Genomic DNA, 22,439 nt, shown 5'->3' on the forward strand with positions numbered 1-22,439 from the left:
GAACACTCCTTAGCCTTCCCATCGGTGGGACAGTACTTTTTTCATCTACAGAATCCTCATACAAGTTGTGTGTTGCACTGTACAAATAATTCATGGGATTACACTTCAGCCTGTCTCTTATTTGGAAAAAGGAGCTCCCAAGTAGCTCTTACATGAGGATAGTCTGGAAGGTCAAGAGGCAGACCTCCAGGTTCCTGTCTAAGGCTAGAAGCATCAGTCAAGCCAATATCTTTCTGTTTTCATCACAACAGGTTTTGTCACTTCTCCACAGACGCTACTTCCTTGGCATGTCACATCCGAACTGAGACCCTACTCCTGTCCGAGGTTCTGCTGCCACGAATCTCTGGGCCACAGTAAACTGCCACTGACTAACCGAGGAGGCAGGGCTGGGGTCCAGAACCACAGGCTCCCAAAGCTTGATTAGAAACACAAATCAGTCACCAACAATACCATATTTCTCCAAGAATGTCTACCTCAGCACTTTCTCCCATTTACAAAGGGAGGTCCTCAGAGGTACCTCCAGGCATACCTGTCCTGCCATCCTCCATCAAGCCTGCCTCAAGAGCTCTTGCCTGGGCAGGACACCGACCAGGGTTTTGACAACAGCAAGGCAGTGGGTGCGCTAGGACTCCTTGCCATCACACTGACAGCTCTGCCTCATTGTTTCCCCCTGTAGCCATCTGCTTCTCATATCTTATTCTCAGATTGCAGATCTGTTGCGAACCATCCCACCACCTTCCTTCATGCTCACATAGCACCTACCAGCAGCACGGGATGCTGGGTCCCGAGCAGGGATCCTAAGTGTTATAGCAGAATAAGACATAATACGCAGAACAAAAGCTGTTTACCGAGGACTTCATCGTTGGAGCTCCCCAGATATACTGCTGGAAAAATAACCTCACATTTCATAATAATTTCCCTGACGTGTGCCAACTACAGAGGAACCCTCTTGAACCAGTACAGCTCCAAAGTACCCTGTATCAAAGTCCTAGGTCTGTATACAAAGCTGCTGAGGAGAAACAAGGTTTATATTCTGATTATTTTCATCCTGAACAATTATGGGCTCTGACATAATGTAATAGCTATTTTGGCACAACTTTTGAGGAGCATGAGTAAGCAGCCTCTCCTAATTGATGTGCAGATCCTGGAGTGGGTAGTAACTGCATAATAGCTTCATGTTGTCTTCTGAAAGTTAACACAGATGTGAACCCTGTCAAAGTATTCCAGAGTCACCAGCAGTGGCTACACACTGGAAGAATTTAATCCTGTTTCACCCATTATCTACATTTTCTGTCTTTCATGGAATACAGATTAACACAGGATGACTTGGATGTTACAGCTGCAGTCGACTCAAGTGATTCCAGCTCTCAATTGTGGCAGGAGGACTCAAGCAGCCGATCAAAATACCTTAGCTTAACAAGTCACCATGCAGCAGCTGAGCAGTGAGCAGCCACGTGTGCTGTTAGACGAGAGCCAACACGTACTAAGACAGCTTAGCTTAGTCTACGGTCAAAGAGGTTGCTGTTAACCTGCATTACATCATACTTGCTATGAACCAGGACTTTGCACACAGATAACTAATGCAGTATAGCTGACATCAGTAAATTATTACACAGAATTAGCTAAACTATGCTTGAGCTGTAAGATTATTAGCTCGGTAAGCCAGTATATCTGGGACATGGTTCCTATGGAGTAAGCATAAAGCTCAAGAAGAGCGTCCGGGCAGGTTACCAGACTGCTGGCATTACTGCTCATTCATTTAAGAGATTCAGTCCATTAAGAATCAGCCATATAAAGTCATCAAACTGGACTCATTGGTAAAGATGTCACTAAACTTAGACATGGTACTTGTCACGCTTTCTACTAAAATGCTGGTTTTAAGACAGCAAAATTCAGCCACATACAGAAAACCAACCACATGCCAGCCATACAACTCACACATCACTTTTACCATATTTTTATAAGGTCAGCAGTAAGATTTTGTGCTCCATCTGACCCAACATAACTGCAAGCTGCTACAGAAGGAGGAGTCCTGCCTTCCCACAGCCCTGGTTCCCAACCCTCCCCTGGGCTGGGTCTTGTAACTGTGTGGCTGTAGCACAAGTCAGTTATGTAGGCAGACATAACACTACTATTTTTTTTTTGAGCATGTGTGGTCTTTTCCCATTGAATCAGTGAGATAAACCAACTCTCCCTGCAGCCATTTAGCAGCCAGCTCCTTCATGGGCTGCAGGACTCAAGGCACAGATGGGCACGGCCATACCTTCCAGCAGCAGCCTGCAGCCAGAGGAGGTCAGGTGTAGCACAAAACCACACCCCGCCTAGTGCATAGTCCTTCTGGTGGCGTTCATATGGTGAACTTTTACCCCACATCACTGCCTTGGAAATAAAGTAGTTAAGTAAGTGATAAGTGGCTGGTTTTTCCCTTAAATCACGCAAATGATAAACAAGACAAAGCCCCTGATTCCACCTATCTAAGCTATAGAGAAAATGGCTGGGCAAATACATTCCTGCAAATACCTCCTGCATCTTGGCCTCTGAAATCTACTGGAGTAGACAACACCAAAGAATTGGTAGAAGTGCACTTTAACATGAGAATGCACATCACAGGGCAAAAGCACCATAGATACTATTGCTCTGCAAATGCTTTTGTGTTCACGTTCTGAATTGGCGCTCTTACACAGTCCCCGGTACCCGGACCAAAAAAAAAGATGCGTAAACAACATTTTGTGCATGCGATGTTCAGTAGAAAAGAAGAAAGCTGCCCCTTATCTCTGCAGTCTCCCAAAACCCCTGGGTAGCAGAAACTGGTGTCATTTTCCCAGGCTGTCTGCAGGCCTGTACCTTATATCCAAAGGCAAGCCAGCCCATACAAATTGGTGGGATGCCAGCAGTCCAGTTCTGAAAAGCATGGGACTTACCAGCTGGCACGTACTCCACGCATATGTGCAATAAGCCTGACACTTTCTGGGGAAAATTAAACCTGTTTCCCCTTGCATAACAGCTCTGCTTTAGCAGAGGGGAGCAGCAGCACACAGCTACACTCCAATGCTGGGAGTAGTTCAACAGACCTCTTTCCAGAAGAGCTGGGGACCACTTTTCTTTGGAATAGTGATGGCTATGGAAGGATGTAAAATATGGGCACAGCAGTATGAAGAACTCTACCAAATAAATCATAAAGGCCAGGCCAATTTTTGTGAAGCAACTCTGCTGCCTGCAGGTTTAATTCTTCTTCTGTGTATCATCCTTCTGTGCCTCTCCAACAAGAAACTCAGCAGAATATGCTGGAGTTTGTCAGTCTTCACTTACAACAGAGAAGGGGGTCTCAACTATTAGTCTGTATCGCCCAGCTGAACCAGGGGTCCCTCCATCTTTATACACTTCTCTTCCAGCCTCTGTGAATGCCTCACACCTTCTAGCAGTCGTACTGTCACAGCCATCCAGTGTCCAGATTTCAGAAAAAGCTGTACAATAAACCTGAGTGCAACAAAAAGTCAGTGTGTAGCAACAGAAATCCCAACTCCATTACTAATTCCCAATTTAGTTCAGAACATTCCTTAACCATGCAAATGCAGAGGTAAGGCAGTGCCTTCAAAATCCTTTTTATTAAGAACTCAACATCTAGCACAGCTCCCTGTAAACTGCATATAATCTAATTTCTGCACTACCCTGTTTCAGTTTCTCATTACTGAAGATCTTTCATGTTTTAATTCACATGACATTAGATTTGCTCCACTAAATGAGCACCTTCTGAACTCCAGAATAAAATGGAGGTTAATTACTAAACCAGATTTTTAAGTGAGAGTAAAACTCTATTAATGCCTAAAGCAATGCTAAACTTGACAACTTAATTGAAGTCAAGCATTGCAGAGTTAAACTGCCCCAACAGCTTTATTCAAGCAGCAGCTCACACAGCAAGACCTCTCAGGACCCCACGTTTTACCCAGCTGACAGAGGACAGGACTCCTCCTGCTCCCAAATCTTGTATTTGCAGTGAGATACTCAAATGGCATTTTGAGATGGCCTGTAAGCAGATGTACAGACCTCTCCCCCTACCTTCTTCTCCTCGTCTCCCTTGTGCACACCTCTGAGCCTCAGAATAAACAAAGGGAGACAAACAGAAGCGATAGGGTGAAAGAGCTGTCACTGCAAGTACAGGTGAAAACAAAAACTACAGCCAAAATCTGCCAAGATCTAACATTCACATGGTATTAATGTTGTCACCAAGGCACCTAAGAGCTAAGCCTTACAGCATCCTGGGAGTGAAGCTATTGCTGCACGCTGTTTACCATCCAAAGTCACTCATTTGCGTGAGAAAAGCCCAAAAGGACTGCCTAAATGCAGACATCATCCTCATCTATAAACTTAAAGTAAGAAGGACGGTTGATACCATTGGGTCTCAGGTTTGCCTGGGGCTTCCAGATGGCAACAAGTAATCAAGTCTCTTCCCCAGAAAGTGCTACTCTGCTACTCAATAGTTATTGGAAATGCAAAAGGAACAAAGTTGGGAGTAGTAAACATGGTTTATTTCTTATACTTGATGTTTTGCTCTTGCCAGTCAGCTTCAGTTACCCAAACGTGTCAGAGCTTGACAGTAGAGAGAAATGAATGCAGCCTCAGAAAATACAAACTGAGGACTATATAGTCAGCACACATCCATTTCTACATCTGATACCAAGCGAATCAAGCAAGACTGCTATGGGATCACATAGCGCTGCACTCTTACTTGCTGTTGACGGTGTTGCTAAAGATTCATATTTAACTGCTACACTTTATTTTAATTCTACAGTCAAGGCACCTCTGAAGTAAACTTTTCCAGTAATTCTAGTAAACCTTTTTTATACTAAAGAACATTTTCTATAAGATCTCCAGTCTGTTGGTCCTTGAAGCTGCCTAAAGCAATCTGCAGAAAACTGTAGTCCTAGATAACTGCATGGCGCAGGACAGGCAAGGCGAGATCAGTCCTGACTGAAGCTTAGGTACTCAATCCCATGTGCTATTAGTTTAATCTAGCTTGGCAGAAGAGTATTGTACAGTGTCTCAACGAACACAGACGCAGTTGCAGGTTACAAAAAGGCATTTTGTGCACAGCACGCTGAGGAACTGATTCTAGAATCACCCCAGAGCATGAAATGGCCAAAGTTCATGTTTACTATTTTAGGAGTAATTTTGACTTTAGTGTATGAATACATAGCAGACAAGTTAGTGCTGGTGCATCAAAGAACTGGAATATTTTAGTCAACAGCCTCATGGAATTATTATACGTGTTAAACAGCCAAGATAACATCGCAAGTGATGAGCATCTGTCAAATGCTCTGCACAAACACCACCAAGGTACAGTTTGTAGCACTGGACAACCTCTGCACTGAAGCTGAAGTGCTTATTAGATGTAATGTTATGTTGTAGGGTGCTTTGCATCCATCCACAATGTGGAATGACAGATAAAAAAAAGAAAAAACAAAACAAACTACTTTGTGTTAAACAAGATTAAATCAAGATGAGGAAGAAAACCTGGCAGCCTTTGAGCCAAGACTGAAAATGATGCAGTTTTGCCCAGGAGGTCTTTATCCCTGTGCAATCACTTGCTTTTAGGACAAATGCAACAGTTTAGATAAGCAGTAACTCCCCTTGTCTTACTTAGAAAAGCAAAGCTGAAGAAGTGCAATTTGGGGAGGAGGTGTGCAGCCTCCTGCATACTTCATCTTGTGCGTACTGTGATATGCAAGTCAAAACAGTATGAATGAGTTGTGTAACTCAAACAAAACAAACCAAACTAACAAAAAACCCCACACTCTCTTACTGTGAGCGTCATTAGTACTGGAACAGGTCACCCACAGAAGTTGTGGAGTCTCTGTCTTTGGAGATACTCAAAACCCATTGAGACATGGCTCTGTGCAACCTACTCAATGTGATGAGCAGCAGTGTTGGACAAGAACTCCAGAGGCGTCACCTCAATGACTCTGCAATTATACAACCACTGGGAAAAACATAAGACTGTTCAAAACAACCCTATTCCGAATTTTCAGAACCTGTCCGTGTGGCACCCCATACTAGACTAACAACTTGGATGGCTTTGAGAACAGCCTAGTTGGGATGCAGAAAGCTGCAGTCATACACCGCTCCTTTTACAGAGGAGCCACACACAAGCACTCCCTGCCACAGCAGGCACAGGCACACACACAAGTGCTCAAGGGACTGTTCTTCATGACTGAAGCATGTGGAAATCTAAATACTCATCTCTCAAATGCCTACAACTTTGCAACACCAAGAACTTCATCACTTTCCTTTACCTCGCTACCAAAAAAAACCACCAAAAAAACCCCACCAGCAAACAAAAAAAAACCCAACCAACACCAAAACAAAACACACCACCCAAAAACACAAACCTATAAGCCCAGTCTGTCATCAGGACACCAGAAACTAAATAGGCAGTTAAGTCTTTTGGGGGTGGGTGAGGGGGAGATAGAGAAATCTGACTGATAATTCTCTTCCTCTGCTAAACAGACTACACTTAAACTGAGTTACTTCTGTATCTCATGTTGAAAAGATTCTACATTTATCTTTCTCCGGTGGGATTTTTTACTTTTCCAAGTAGTATTTCAACAAAAGTGGAATATATTAAAATCATAGTGTCAGGCTCGAAGGTACATCAGATTTAACGGCCTGCCAGACACTGAATGCTCTTCTCCCAATCCAGCAACGTATTCAAACCATGAGTTGAAATTTAAGAACAAATAAGTCTTGAGCAGCACGGTTCATGTGCTTAGGGTTTGCTGAATCAGGGCAGAGCGCTCCCGTGTTTGTTGCAGCCCTGGGGCTGCAACAAGTTTAAACCTACGAGTACAAAACCAATGGAATTATTCAGGATTCTGAAACAAAGACTACATGGAAGCGTTTTGCTGAACAGAGGTTTGACCAAGGGAAGTCTTTAAACATATGCTTAACTTCAGCTGGCATTTAAGTCTGATCTCTTTCAAAGAAGCCTCGGCATGAACGCTGGATGCTTTCTTTAGCTTGCAGCTCTCACTATGCCAAGCATTCGAAGTGCATTGGCGGGCTGAGAGCCTAGGGCAGGCATTTGCTCAGGGAGAATGCTTTTGGGAGAAACTGTCTATCATTTTAATATTTTTATTAATTTTACATCTTCAAACAAGGCCAAGTTGTTTCTAAAATTCCAGGTCATAAACCAGCACACAGTTAGCTCCCTGAATTTTAACTTGAATTCTCATCTTCATCTAACAAGGCACCAGGAAACAGAAAAGAGCTTGTTACTCAAAACTTTGATAAAATTCAGTTAAATTATCCAGATGGTTTTCATTCCACAGAAAATACTAAACCAGCAGTTTGCAGACCATAGCATTTTCTAAATGCACAAAATAAAGAGAAAACAATACACAAGTGGAAAGTGCAAATGCTGAGCCTGTTATATTTTTGTTCCAGCAGAAATCCAACGCAATCAATACAATCTTGCAGTTCTAGAGTACCGGTCCTGCTGCTGCCAAGGGTGCCCTGCAACTCTCAGTGCCACCAAACGAAGAGCACACAGTTCCCGGTTTGACCGCTCATTGCTTCCCGTGCTACATGCAGAAGGGAAGAACTGCGAGTCCATCACATAGTGCCCAAAGCCAGGCGTTCCCTATAGCACTACAAGAAGCCAAACAGCACCTACTGACCAACCTATGCACTCCAGATGACTCTGCAAGCAGCCAAATCTAGCATTTCTCCAAAGCATAGTCTGATTCTGTAGCTCTTACAGGAGAAGCTTACAGCTCTTCTCACGAAAAACTGTCTTAGATTAAATGGTGATTACAGAGTTGTGAAAGCCCTTGCCACAAAAAAAAAACCCACTGAGAAGAGACAACAAGGACAGATACTGCAATTTTCTGTGCTGTGTTATTTAATAAACGTCAATGCAAAGGTATTAAATTACAAATGGGAAGCACACATGAGATAGTTGTATGACAATACCACAAATTTAAATCCACTAACAGCAGAATTAGAAAACTGATCACAAAGATCAGCAAGAGATGAGCCACGGAAAAATATCTCTGCAGTTACAGATGGATATTCATCCCTTTCACACGGCATCTCACTTAACGTTTCATAGCAACGGGGCAGGAGTTATCAGATAGCAGGGGATGAGACTGGTAACCATACAAACCAGTACCATCCTCCAGCACATAGCACGTCTCAAAAATGAGATGAGAAAACAAGCTAGTGAGCAAGCCCAACACTTCAGCAAGGAGGAGCTGCAAGAAACCACCGAAGCATTTCTTCTCTCAATCATCAATATGGTTTTTCCTGCAGTACCGCTGGTTTTCCACATCAGCCAGCCAGGATGGCACAGGGAAGAGCATCACTCTAACCCATTGAGCACTGCGCCATATCAATAGCGCTCTGATGCTGTCGCAATGCTTTGCGAGAGCAGGATCTGTCATCTTCCGTGCACCTCTGCCTCTGCCCACCTTGAATAGCTGCAATGCCCAGGCTGCCCAGGAGAAGCTCCAGGTATGAAAATGGTGGGATTACCAGCTCAGCCTGCAACCACCATCAGAGGTGCTCCGGGTCACAGCTGACTTCGAGAGCCACCTTTTCTCACCAGCCTCCTTTCACTGAGCTGGTATGCAGCGCGACACTGGGCACAGCAGAATGGCATTTGGGAACACAAGATCATTGGAACTGTTCCTCCGCAGGTCTATTTATAGTCTCAAGTGGTGCTGCAAGGCCAAAGGCCAAATGGTCAACAGTTTCAAAAAGCAAGTCCCTAAAGGTCCCACCTGAGACCAAAGAACACACACACACCCTGGATCGGTGCAAGAGGTCACCACAGACCCAGAGGAGGGAAGTTCTGTCCTGTGGAGATCCTGGTACCCCAGCACAACTCTTCCAAGCACCTTCATTAGAAAGGCTAAGTGAGAGATAATTAACAGTCTCCTCCACAAACGAGGACTCCTTTGGAAAGACAGTAATTACTGCCTACTCAGAGCGCTCTCTCCCAGAAAGCAGGAGGCTGCCGGGAAGGCAGGGGGGCCCAATTACTTTGGGACAAACTAGAAAGGCTGCAAGAAGGACCCTCCCCAGACCTGCAAATGTGCAGCAGCAGCACCAGGCCCCTTCCAGCCAGCCCCGCTTTCTTTGCAGGGGCAGCTCCAGCACCTTTGAGATCCTCCTAACAAGCAGATCCATTTCACGTTTTTCTACATTACTCGACACACTTGAAAAACAGAAAGCCCTTGCTGGCCCACAGCATCTTCAGGGCAAGCAGTTCCTACAGCACAGCTTTGTACAGCCAATATCAAAAGCTGTATTAGCTGGGAACCAAATTATCACTTGCAGAATAGTTTTGCAATTAGATTGAAACCGTACATTGTGCAACATGCTAAATCAAAAAAACAAGTTTGTGTTAGAGACAATCTTATTTCAACTCCTGCCTTACTCACTTTACGCCATTGTAACTCACTTCCACAGAGGTTCAAGCTGTACTACAAACCATTTCACATTCCTAAGAAATTAAGCACTCTTAAGAAGTGATATGTACTTGCCTTCACTCTCAATATCCACCTTTGCCCAACAGCTTCCTCACCAACATATACCACTCAAAAGAGGCCCTTTGGCCACCAGTACCATCAGAGAGTCCATACCACCCTTTCACTTCTTTGTCTTCCTGCAGCAATTCAGGAAGCTCTGGTTCCCATAACCCTAAAGATGTTTTCCCTTCCTCCAACTACCTGTGCCCCAAATATCCCCACTCATGTTGCAAGCAGGTCCCCATATCTCATGCTGTGACCCCAACTACAGAGATTCGGGCAACTGTCTTTTAGAAGAAAATGGAGCTGAAAATCTCATTTCTGAGCACACCTTCCTTGCTTCTTGGTAGAGCTGTTCCACTTTGTACAAATAGCTATTTTCTGGAGCAGGATGAGAACCACCACAGGCGAATGCTCACTTCCCTGCATTACCAAGCCACTCCTGCCCATACCAGTTCAATGAATAGTATACAAAGCAAAATAGACTAGCTTCTGCAAGAGACACTTCAAAAAACCCATGGTTTATTGGTGTAGGCACTCCAAAGGGTGGCGAACATGTTGAATCCCACGTTTTGAGTCACAGACAGGACTGGAACTCAAGATTTCTGTGTCGTGAGTGGATGAAGCAGGGTAGAGGGATGTCATACTACCTGCTCTTCCTCGCCTCTGGAAGAACAGACCTGTCTTTGGCACGTCGCTCCGAGAAAGGTTTAGCAACAGCTCACCTAGACCAGACAGATCTTCAAGGGACAACATTCAATACCACCAGCAGCCTCTTACGCCCTTCACTGGCTGACTCAGGCAATCCCCCACTCTGCAGGCTGGCTTTCACAAGCCTTCTTTGAAGCCACCTTTCCCTCATACATTCTGTAAGGAACCTAAACACCTACCTCACAGGTTTTTTTAATTCCACTAGGCAGCAGAAGACATAAAAATGAGATGATGCAACACTAAACCAAAGTTCCCCTGATGAATATAGCCCTAGGTGCCCAACAGGATGTGACAGGTGGACAGGCAGGCGAGCCGAGCAGGAGGATGAGGTCACGAAATGAGCAGTTGCACAGCATACTACTAATCTTAAATTCCAAAGTCATTATGCACAAGCCTAACAAACAAAGGAGCAGCTTAACAGATTTACAATGTGCCTTCTCCAAGGGTGGAATAATTATTTATCAGATAGCAACCTTTGTGTTACAACAGCAATAAATAAATAAATGATCCCAGCAACTCTTCTCGACTGTGCTACTAGATAGATTTGACACCTGGGATGTGCCTTTAGCATGGCTGAGTTTGGGCAGAATTGTAAATATTTGGTACAAATAAAATGAAGCTTGCTAGACTGAGCAGAAACCCAAACACAGTAGTTAATGGCATCCCAGAGGACCCACTGCAAGAGCTCCATGCGTTCCTGAATGCCTTCCAGCTTCCAATGACCAGCTCAAAAGAGATTTTTCCCTTTGCTTTTCTGTAAGATCATCCCCTCCTGCATGTGTACACATCTCAATATCATTCTGATCTCATTCTCTCAGGTTGCAACTGTTATTTATTCAGGTTGAAGTCCACAAACATTATAAAAGGTTTGTTCCCTCTACCTCTGTATTCCTAGGTTGGCTTTACAGGTATGTATGACCATGCAGAGACACATCCAGAAAAAGCATTTCCAAAGTCAGTCATATTCTATACAAACTCTCTGCTTTTTTTGTTTAGATAAAACCCAAAGAATCCTGAAAGGAAATAGTAAACATGCACAAAACAGGCTCAGCCAGGCTCTCCCGCTCAAACATCTCAATGATCCTTTTCCACCACTACGGTACAATTCCAACATCCCAGTTTAAAGCTCCAGGACCAGAACCCCGCCTTGCCCATATTCCCCATCTCTTGCCATCTGGCAGCTTCCAAAGTCTGCTCCCATCTTCTCACCCTGCAACAGTTCCCAGCTGATTTAGCTCCATCCCAAGTTTTCTAGCTGGCTGCCTGTCCTCCAGAAAGAACCACAGTAATTCCTATTTTCTGTATGTGTTTCCACGTTACAACTGGATGGCTGGGACTAAGATTAGTAACAATCATTCATCGTTCCTGTCTCCATTCCCTCAAGTACCCTTTGTTCAGGACATTCCAGTTGTTCCCACTTCTTGTTACTTTTCTCCAATCTCCAGATCCCCACAACCCTGCCCTACTGGGTTTCAACCACTCATACAGCACTTTGTGCTGTCACACACAGCGACGACAAGAAACAGTGTCTCGGCATCCCAGGGTTACAGGCAAGCTTTGACAATACAGTACCTGTTATTGCCACGATGCTTTAAACACATTAAACTTGGCAAACTTCCAGCACCGAAATATCTCAAAGCTGATCAACATCTTTCCAGGTACCTAATTTTCACTATATAAAGTCCTTTTCTTGCAAAATTCATCATTAAATAAATTCTTTAATATAAAAGCAGGCCAAACCAGGCATGTAATCCTTGCCCACAGATGAATGAAGCTTGCCTTTGTGGATTTGAACGGATACAAACCTCCTTCCTACTCCGTGTAACTTCAGTTGTCTCTTCACAAGCAGTCTCACAAGATGGTCTGAGAAGACCAGAGCCCCCAGCACCAGAGCCTAGCCACTCCAGCCCAAGCAGCAGGCTCAGGTGGGTTTATGCCCATTTTGTGTCAAAAGAGCAGCACAAAGAGGCACAACGTACCTGTGAAACTAGATCACTGGTTTTTGGGGAGCATTTAAGAAGGATGAAGCCAATTCTTCCAAGAGATGAGAACTGCCGTGTCATCTCAAACGCGACTGCTTCCCTTAGCCGAAATGTCCCTGTGAAATACCAACTGCAGGACTGATCTCCAGCTGCCTGACACCGTACCTGTGGTATTCTAGAGTAAGAGAAAAAGGGTCAGAAAGAGAGGTATTTGTTTGTTCTTAATGCTCATTTTTCCAAGCAATGCAGAATTCATAAACTCCACATCTGCAAATGTATGCCTGCCTACATTGTAAGGGAATAATCTTCATGGGAACTGATTTAAAAAAAAACTTGTTTACTGTTAGAGGCTGTTAATTACAACATTAAAATACTAGCCCGAACCCTACATTAAACTTGCATTCTGTTTTACATAGCAGCATACGTAACAATCATCACAGCAAGCAGCTCTGTTGGCTCATGCTGGAAGAAGTAATTATATATCACAGCAACACATTTTTGCTCTTCAACCTGCCAGTCCAGTCCATGCAGCACCTGTGAGCAGCAGGTCAGGGCGGGGGGAGCCTACAGAGGGTTTCTACATAATCACTTACCACCAAAGGAAGAAAAAAAAAAAAAAAGCTATAAACCACCAGACCCTGGCGTGCATGCTTGGCAGAAAGCTGCTAACACAAACAGTACAGCAGCCCTTGCAGCAGAGATGTTACCAGAAAAAATGAGCTCGATCCAAAGGCACTATTAGTGGTTAAAGTATTAGCCAGCAGTTGTATTGTAAGCCTTCCTTATCAATTTTCACAATTTTTACACTTGTACCAGTGATAGCCACACCATCCTCTTTCACTTGGACACTGCTAGGCCCCCTTGGAAACGCTTATTTTCAGGTGAAGCCCGCAGACGACGACGACTAGGGCTCATGCAAGGCGCAAGCTGAAATTCCGGCCAAAGATACTGGGACAGAGCCCTCTCAAAGGGCACCCCGGAACTGCTAGTGCCCATCCACAGCAAGCAGACCCTTGGCATGTCTAACACAGGAAACCACACGTAACTTCTACCTCAGAAATGGGCTGGAAGACAGGTTGATCTGTTCCAGATGGTATTAACAGTGTTTGGTTCCAGTGAACCTAAATATTTCAACCTTGACACTCAAAGTAGCACCAGCTTTTTTACAGCTCTTGCAGATAAAGCAGTAACATTATTATATTATAAATATGCAACTATATTCCTTTTCCTGTGCTGTTTTTCCCCCAGTATGAAACAAAGTGTAGAACTACATACGAGCCAATAATTGTCGTCTTACTGTTTAGTTGCTGAGATTATTAAAAAAATAATCACAGTTCTAGTATAATATGATAGTGATGCAACAGCAAAATCTGCCATGCCACACTGCTTAATCATGTTGTCTTTGTGCCAGCAAAAGTGATATTAAAAGACGGTGAATTTTACTAAACAATGTTAGAACCAATGTATTTCAAAAACATTTCAAATCCAAAATAGAACGAGACAGACAATAATGGCCAAGAGCCTGACCAGCTTAATGGAAGTTGGACTCTGGTTTTGTTCTCAGCACTGAAACAGCAGACCGTTCTCGGAAGACAATTAACAGCGAATGTGCAATTTCAATTTTTAGCAGAAATGTAAACAGACAATTACTCCTTCCATTTCATTTTTGAAGTCTTCATGTTCTGCTTTGGAAAGCAAACCTAGAAATCGGAGGACAGCGCTGTAAGTGTTGGAACAGGTTTCTCTTGTACCCTCATTTTTAAGCAGCTGTATGGATTTCTTTCCATTAAACCTTTAATCATAGAACGTGGTGAAAGGCTGAATTTGTTTATAAAAATAATGTATCTGCAGGTCTCTTCTGCTCTCATTTCCCAGTTTTCTTCTAGATACTGACCAAACCGTACAGCAGGAATTGGCCATGCTGCCTACCACCGTGCTGGAAAGGACCTCTAATACATCGCCCTAAGTGCCAAATAAAAACACACAGAGCACAGAATAAGCTCCACAATGACTTGTTAATGACAACTGGTAGGTTCACAACAGCCCCAGAAATTCTGGTCCAGAGGCTTGTGAAATGATCTCCACTACACGCAGGGAAATGACCAGTACCAGGACACCCCTGCTACCCATCAGCAGGGCTGCATCGGTTTATTTTCAGCTTTTTAAAAGGCAGAAGAATATATTGATTCAAATTATCACCTGGATACTGTAAATCGATAGTAGCCAGCCAAGGAAGCTTCCTGCTCACCAGAAAGGTACGGATTTATTTCATGCAGGGTGCATATATACACTTACACACAACTAATACAGCCAGCAGTCCAATAAACAAAAAGAAAATAGGTGTGCGTGCTAAAAGGTGCACAGTCAGTGCAGCAGCTCAGCCCCAAAATATCTGTGCGCTCTGACCAGCTTGGCAGCTAAACAAAACCCTCCCGAGGAAAGCAGGCTCGGGAAGCAAAAAGGTGATGTTCAACAGTTCGTATCAAAGCAAATGCTGAACTGAATTTCATGAGCTATTTCTGTTTCCTTGCTAAATAGCAAAGGCCTACTGCAAATAACAGAGCCAGAGCTTCGCAGAAGAGAAAAGGTCAGCCAGGATCTCTCGCTATAGAAAACACTCTGCTACAGACAGGGAGCAGCACCGGCTCCCAGTATAACGAAATACAAAGAAATACCACTTATTGCCTCCACATGTTTATACAATAGACAATCCAATTGCAGCGTTTCCTTTTAAGACTGTTTTCAACAATAAAAGAGTACAAAAAGAAAAGATGTGGCAAGGGTTTACTTCCCAGTGAAGCAAATTTGAGGTGCAGAATAAACATGGGATTATTGACTCACTCACAAAAATGTTACCAGAGAGATTTCATAGAGACGTACTTTTGGCTTAGCTCAACTCCCACTGACGTCGGTTAAGACTTTTACCATTGACTTCAGTCAGTGCTAGCCTACGTATCACTTTAAACTCAGCTATTATTACCTTTTAGTTTAAAATATGTAATGTTCCTCTGTAACAGACGGAAAAATATTTCAGGAACTTTTTAAATCTGTTCCTCCAAGATTTTTTATTTTTTTTTTAAACACACTGAGACGCGGTTCCTGGATGCAAGCACATGTGACCTGTTCTAAATAAAGGATATTTTCCACTTCTTGCACAACTGGAACAGATATAAGCAGTAGCTTGAACAAACTGCATTGCAGAACCCAACCAGAATATAAAACACTTGAATAAGATCCATAAATAGCAGTAATATGAAAAGACTACCTCCAATAAGGCACAAACTCAATGTTGAGAAGCCTAATGTAATCAACTTCAAATTTAATCATGCTGCAAAGTTCATTTACTAAATTAAATTTGATCATCTGCAGACTAAGTCACTTTAGAAAAGTCCTCCTTGGCTCCAGAGTAAGTACACAGTTTAAAAATGTGTGCCTCTGGTGAAATTAATATTTCCTCAAACAAACACTGTGTGTTAAAAGGAACGTTTTTACTGAGTCGAGACCTCAGTGTTTAGCAGAGCACCAGAAAGTTAAGAAAAAAAAAAGGGGGGGTGGGGAGCGTCTTACAGAAGATCCTAACCGGACAGAGATCAGGTACTAGTTGATATAAGTAAAACATTGAAGGTTTACATTAAAAAAAAAAGCATTTGGACACCAGGAACGATGAGAATTTTATAAAAACATCACTTCTTTAATAATGACAAACTCTACAGCTCAATGCTATTGCTCATAAAGCAAGAATAAGCTTCCTTAAAAACTATCACGCAACTTAGAAGCATTTCCTAATTATCTTTTCCACTAAAAATACTTCAGTAACTGCATCATTCAGGTGCTTCTTAACCAGTCTGAAAATAAATAAGCTGGGAAAGGGCAACAGAAAATAGCACAAATAGCAGTAATTTACCTGCAGGTACGTGATTTTATTAAGAGTGAGGCAGTAAATTACAACAACTGACAACAATTTGCAGGCACTTGCGCAATTTAATATAGAATTATTTTGCTGCATTTGGCACATCTGGGTTAGTTCAAGTTGCCCTGGGCAAAGGCAGACTGTGAAGGCTTTACTACCAGGTACCAGTTTGGTACCCAGAACACCGCTTTGATAAGTCAAATGATTTACAGAATCCACATTAGTAGCATGATGTAACTTAAGCCTACAGCGCCCTGATGATTGCGTGCAGGCACGTCAGGATCTGTGTTTACTTTTGGTAATAACTGATTATTTTCTTCAGCTAATTGCCTGAAAATAAAACTCCATCAGTTTCATTGTGCACCGCTTGTAACAGAAAAGAAACCTTATTTACTTGTTCATTACACAAACGCATACATATTTAAGCATATGTACTTATAAATTAAAACTGTTATCCTTCGGGAATATGGCAGGAGAGGAATAAAGTATGAATGTGAAGGAAAAAAAATAAATCTCATTGTGTTACTGGCTAGTCATCCAGTCCAGTTTCCTCCCACAGTGAAAAGTGACTCTGGAGAAACCAAAGCGACTCAAACATCTTCTCAGTTTTCAAAGACATTCAACCACAGCGAATTCCAGAGAACCCTTAAATGCATCTAGCACTTAGCATAAGGAGCTAACTTCTCATGAGTCTGAGGGGTTTAGGAAATATGGTTGGAACTGTTGTATCTCAGCCCCACGTATCCTCTCAATCCCCTGTGATTAAAGCTTTTTGCTGGGCTTACATTTTTCCTTGGCCTCTAGCATTCAATTGTGGCTTGGCCTAAGTTAGTACAGTATTTACTGCAAAAAGCTTTTATTATCGGACCCCTTGCGGCTTTGGATTGCAGGCTTGAATTATGAAATATGGTTGGAGTAACTGCGAGGGCACACTGAAGAGGAGAAATCTTTAACTGGATGTCATATATTGGAAAACAAGCAATATGGGAGGAAGCGAATAGGAGAGTTGTACTAAGTGAAGGACAGCAGTATCTGCAGGGCTGAGTTAAACCAGGCAACAAAAAAAGTTTCTCCTTGGTTCAGAGCACTGGCATTCTTACATATTTCTGAGCTGGATGGCTTTTGCTATGTACTCACAGTTTCAGCTGCTATGAGTAAGCCAGGGATGCTTCTCACTTCTTCTGGTTAAAAGAGATCAGAGAAAGCCCTAAATGTTGCTAGGAAATCAGCAGTTCTCACCAGGGAAAAAGAGTATATTGCTGTTCAGACTCATCTCCTAACATCAGCTATTGCCTCTGGTTTGCCTGCTCCCCGGGCACCTTTCCAGAGCAAGGCTGCGGAGAAAATGGTAAGAAAGCAATTCCCACGGCCACAGTCCCATCACTACATCACGCTGCCCTGGTGCTATTCCACCGACTGCTGTGCAATTACTCCTGATTTACATCCACAAGAGAAAGCAGCAGGGTGATGTTGGATACCCTTGATAATCATCAGTCAGACTGGTTTCAGGCCTGAGCAAAGCTGAAGGCCTACAGGAGTCCTCTTAGATTGCGATCTGCACATCACGAAGCAAACAGGTTTGTGAGCAACTTTTGCCTCGTGTTATCATCAAGTTTTATCAGCCTGGCTCCAGGGACAGGTTTATATGGACCTGGCAGGTCCTCTGCTGCTTCCTCTCCCACAAGACCAGGAAGACAACTGAGACTCTACCTTGGAGGTAAGAGTGGTACGTGAGCTGGGCAGGCTTCACGCTAAGGTTAACATGTCAGTTCGCTATCTGCCAAAAAAACCATAGGTTGTTATTCCACCCTCGGGGCTCCCTCTTGTTGTATGAATGGGTACGTGTGGAGGGGCAGGGAGGCTGACTGGGGCAAGCTGGTCACCTCTCCTAACCCAAAAAGCTCTCCCGGAAACATCAGAACAGATGTTGGCCAGAGGCACCATGTGGACTTCTGGATGACTCACACGGGGGACCCTTTGAACCCCAAGGGTGGGCAGCGCTGGCTCTGCAAGGGTACCAGGTGAGAACATACTGGGGCAATTCACTCCAGGGAGGTTTGAAACGTCAACATTTAAAAGATGGCCAAATACTCCAGCGCTTCATTACAGAGTATCTTTATTATCTCTTCCCCCTGAGAGAAATGAACAATGCATGGATGCATTCAGCTCCCAAAGCATCAAGTCACAGGAATTAAAAGCAGTTGGAACATCTGTGCAAGGTCAAATGCAGAGCTGGTATCTAAGCTCCACGCCCACACCACCTGAAGGCACAGACAAAACTGCTGACTACAAAGCGGACAGCCACAAAGGGACAAGTCCCGCACACCAGTTAAAACCCACACACCAGTCAGAACAACAGTGCGAAGCACCAGTGCTCCACCATCCACCCTGCGACTGCTGCGCTCCACTGGCAACACAGACACTGGAGCCAAAGCCCTGCAGGGTCCCACCACAGCCGGGACCCGCCACCGGTGACCCCGTCTTCCCCGCGCTGCCCTCTCCCCGCACACAGGCCTGGCTCCCAGCTAGTTACCCAGATAACGGCAACTTCCCCGCACAACCTTGGAGGGCAGAGCTCTGCCAGCTTTCGTTGGGCTGGCTGACCCGTCGGGCTGCGAAAGGCTGCACATCACCACCACAACACGCGCCATTTCCCGGCAATACCAAAGGTTCGGCGTGAGCTAGGGCTGCCGCGAAGCCAGGCCACCAGAGGTGGCCCCAGACTTGCCAGCCCTTGCCAAAGTGACAGAATTCTTAATATTTTTTTACCATAAGACCTTCAATGTTCTGAAGCATTCAGAGCACAATCAAAAATTCATTCACTTTGATGCGTGCCTGACAGGCGGCACAATCTAAGCCAATTCTAGCACAATTTTTTAAAAAATATTTACCATCCCATTCATTTTTCAACTGCACGCACGGCCATACGAAGAGCATTGCTCAAAGCTAAAAACGGTGACTATAAAGACAAGCTAACAACCGACTTGACTGCGATACACTCGCAGCAATGACCTTACATTCAGCTGAGTACCTCTTAGGAGAGTGCTGAGATGAAATGGAGGGTTTGTTACCGCCAGAGCGCTTCGAACGTAGAACCAGAGGAGGGAGAACCGTGCTACTGCTGGCGAGGTGGATGCTCGAGGCGCGGGAGAGCGTTTGCTTTCTTTTTCCAGCACTAGGACGCACAGCAAGCACCTTACACCCGGCAAGGCAGAGGAACACACACCGCCTTATTCCCCTTTAAAGACAGTATCTACGCGACGCAGCCGCTCCAGATAAGAATACCGCCTATATCTCGGGGGTAGGGGGGAAAAAAGCCTACTTTGACGTACCCAGGCAAAAGTTTCCAGTCCCCAAGCAATCGCAAGTAACAAACCTGCTCTCAAAGTCAGAAAAAAAAAAAAATAAAGAAAAAAAAAAAAGAAAAACAAGCCTCAGAAACAACCTACAAGACCTTGCAGCAGCTCCGCGCTGTCCCCACCCGAGCGCCGCCGCACCTGCGGGGGGGACACGGGGCACACGGACGGGGGCGCAAGCGGCGGGGCCCACCGCGGGGCCGGTGCCTTGTGCCCCCGCCACGGCAGGGCTCCCCCGGCGTGACAGCGAGGCCCCGCACGGCCAACAATGCCCTTTACACAAGGCCGGCCCTCCCAACAACGCCGCTATTATGGCAGGAAGCACTAAATGGCCGCCCCGCCGCGCACGACGCCTGCCCTCGGCGCGGGGGCGGCGGCGGGGTGGTGAGGGGCGGCGGGGAGGGGGTATTTCAGCGTTTACAAACGGCCCGGCGCCGGGCGGGGACCCAGCGCGCCGGGCCGGCCCCGCAGCGCGGGGGCACGGCGCCCTCCGCCCGGCGGAGCGGGAGACCGGCCGCCGCCTGTCCCACCTGCTCTTGAGGGGCTGGCTCTTCAGCTCGTAGTAGGTCTTGGGCTCCTCGTGGAACTCCTCGCCCACCTCGAAGTCCGGCACGATCCCCGACTCCGCCTGCATCGTCGCCGCCGCTGCGAGAGGGAGAGACGGGAGGTTACCGCCGCGCCGCGCCGAGCCGAGCCCCGCCGCGCCGCCCGCTCCCGCACACACACAGCGCCGCCGCCCGCCCCGCCTGGGACTTGTAGTCCGCCCCGGGGCCGGCCGGGCCGCCTCCGCCCGCTGCGCACTACAACTCCCGCCGGGCCCCGCCGCGCCGGGAAGGGCCGGGCCGGGCCGGGCTGCGCCCGCCGCTATCAGCTCGGGGGCGCCGAGGCCGGCCGCGCCGTGCCCGCCACCTGCCGCCCCCTCCTTTCCCTCGGCCCCCGCCCCGCCCCGCCCCGCCCCTGAGGGCTGGCGTCACACGGCTCTGACGACAGGCGGCCGCCAGAGGTGCCGCGCGTGACGTCACGCCTGCCCTCAGCCGCACAGGAGCGGGGACTGGCATCGCTCCCTCCGAGGGGGCGCGGGCCTCCCGCGCCCGCAGGCGGCGGCACCGAGGGCAGGTGCAAACGCAAAGGGCTTTTGGTCACACCCTGGGAAGCGTCAGGCGAAGGGTCTCGTCGAGCGCACCGGGGGGCGGTGGGCGTCCGGCGGCACAGCGGCGTGCCTGTGCAGCTTCGGGCTCGGGCATCGGCCTCCTTGGGAGTTCGGTTAGAGCTCGAGGTGGGGTCATGTTCAGCAGAGGACGATGGGGTTGAATATTCAAACCCCACCTGGACGCGTTCCTGTGCCCCCTGCTCTGGGTGTGCCTGCTCAGGCAGGGGGGTTGGACGAGGTGAGCTCCAGAGGGCCCTTCCAACCCCCTCCGTTCTGTGATTCTAAACAACAGAGATGATCTACAGGCGGTGCAGGGTGTGGCGTTTATGGTAATTTATTTTGCTGTGTACAAAAGTGACGGACATTCGCGTCCCAGGGCTGTTTGCACTTTCCAGAGTAAGTTCTCAGCATGAGAATTCATAGCTCTGAGAGGCTTCCCTCAAGCTTTATGTGCCTTTATTAATAGGCAAAAGCTCATAAATGTTGCAAAAAAGGTGCAATAAAATCAAACATTTGAAAGCCAGCTGGGTTTCAGTTATTTGCAGTAGAAATTTTTTAATGCCGCCTGGTCTTCCCAATTGGCTCCTGCAGGACTGGGAAACTAAGAGCCAGTATCTTTGAACACAGCATTAAGTCTCTGCCGTACTCCATCGTACCCACAACGGGTGCCAGGACCCAGGGAGGGCTGGGTGGGCGAGGACGTCTTGGCACGGGAATTCGGGTGGCGTGAGGGATCAGAGACATCCCATGCCTGCCCAGCCCCCGTGACTGATGGTGTTGATCCCTCCTCAGGTTCAAAGACCTTGGGGGTGCAGGGTCCTATTCTGGACTTTTTAAATTATCCTGTTTGGCCTTGCTTGTTTTCTTCACAGTTTTGGGTTTTGGTGCCGCAGGGAGCTGGATTTTGGGAGCAGAGCTCGGTTCCCATGCTCATGAGGGGCGGTGTATCCGCACTGACCATTGGGATGTTCCCCTTTACAATCCAGAGCACGAGGAACCTTCCTCAGCTCTGCCTTGTCTCCTTACCCGCTGTGATGTGAGGGTGACGGGGACCTTCCAGTTCAGAAATGCTGTAGGAAGTTTCCCCCATGGCATTTCCCCAGAGCCTTGGCTTCACTAAATGAAGTCACAGCACAACTCAAAGGCCCAGGACATTTGACGATGCTATTGATAACTGATGCCTAATAATTCTGGTGCCGTCATATCACTCGCAGCTAAAATCACACCACTCCTGTTGTATCGGTGCAGGACCACGAAGTCCAGCAGACCAGATAAGCCAGAAACAAGGCTTTTCCACACATCCTTTTCCTTGGTCACAGCTGCCAAAGGTGCCCGGGAGTGGTGGCCGCAGCTGTGGGGCTCGGTGCTGCACCAGGGACTGCTCGCACCTGGACAGCCAGGACCCCCCACTCATTCCAGGCAATGTGAGGTTTGGTAAAATAAAACCGAGCAATAATTTTAGCTTTGTTTAGAAATTTAGCTCCCAGATTATTATGCAGCTGCCAAACTCCAAGCAATGACTTAATAGCAAGAGTAATTACTTTAATGAATCAGATAAAACAAATTGGATAAGGCCCTGAAGAATGTTCTTTTGAGCCCACATTGGCAGATGGCTGGGATAGCTCGACAGAGGAGTAGGCTTGCTAACAGTGCATTGGGCAAAAAAAAGCGATGAACAAACAAACAATTAAAAACAACTTAGAAAAAAAAACAGTACTAAGCTACATTTACAGCCTGAGCCTCTGTGGGTTAGGGGCTGTTTCTGATCAACTGTGTTTTCGTGAGCGAGGAAATGCTACATGA

At 46.1% G+C, this 22,439-nt stretch overlaps 1 protein-coding gene across 5 annotated transcripts in view; it reads right to left on the minus strand.

Moving 5' to 3' along the window:
- Window positions 1–20,430, minus strand: part of MITF (melanocyte inducing transcription factor) — a 111,468-nt gene extending 91,038 nt beyond the window's left edge. For 2 of the 5 annotated variants that reach the window (XM_064453481.1, XM_064453479.1), the window contains exon 1: window positions 20,017–20,430. In XM_064453481.1, the coding sequence (XP_064309551.1) occupies window positions 20,017–20,120 (104 nt within the window). In that variant the 5' untranslated portion in view covers window positions 20,121–20,430. Of the gene's footprint in view, window positions 1–12,217; window positions 12,330–20,016 lie in introns of those variants that run through there. The other 3 variants (XM_064453482.1, XM_064453480.1, XM_064453483.1) reach the window with 2 other exon arrangements.
- Between the last annotated feature and the right edge of the window lie 2,009 nt (window positions 20,431–22,439).

This window comes from Phalacrocorax carbo, chromosome 6 (genome assembly GCF_963921805.1).
Source record: "Phalacrocorax carbo chromosome 6, bPhaCar2.1, whole genome shotgun sequence".
Classification (NCBI taxonomy): Eukaryota; Metazoa; Chordata; class Aves; order Suliformes; family Phalacrocoracidae; genus Phalacrocorax; species Phalacrocorax carbo.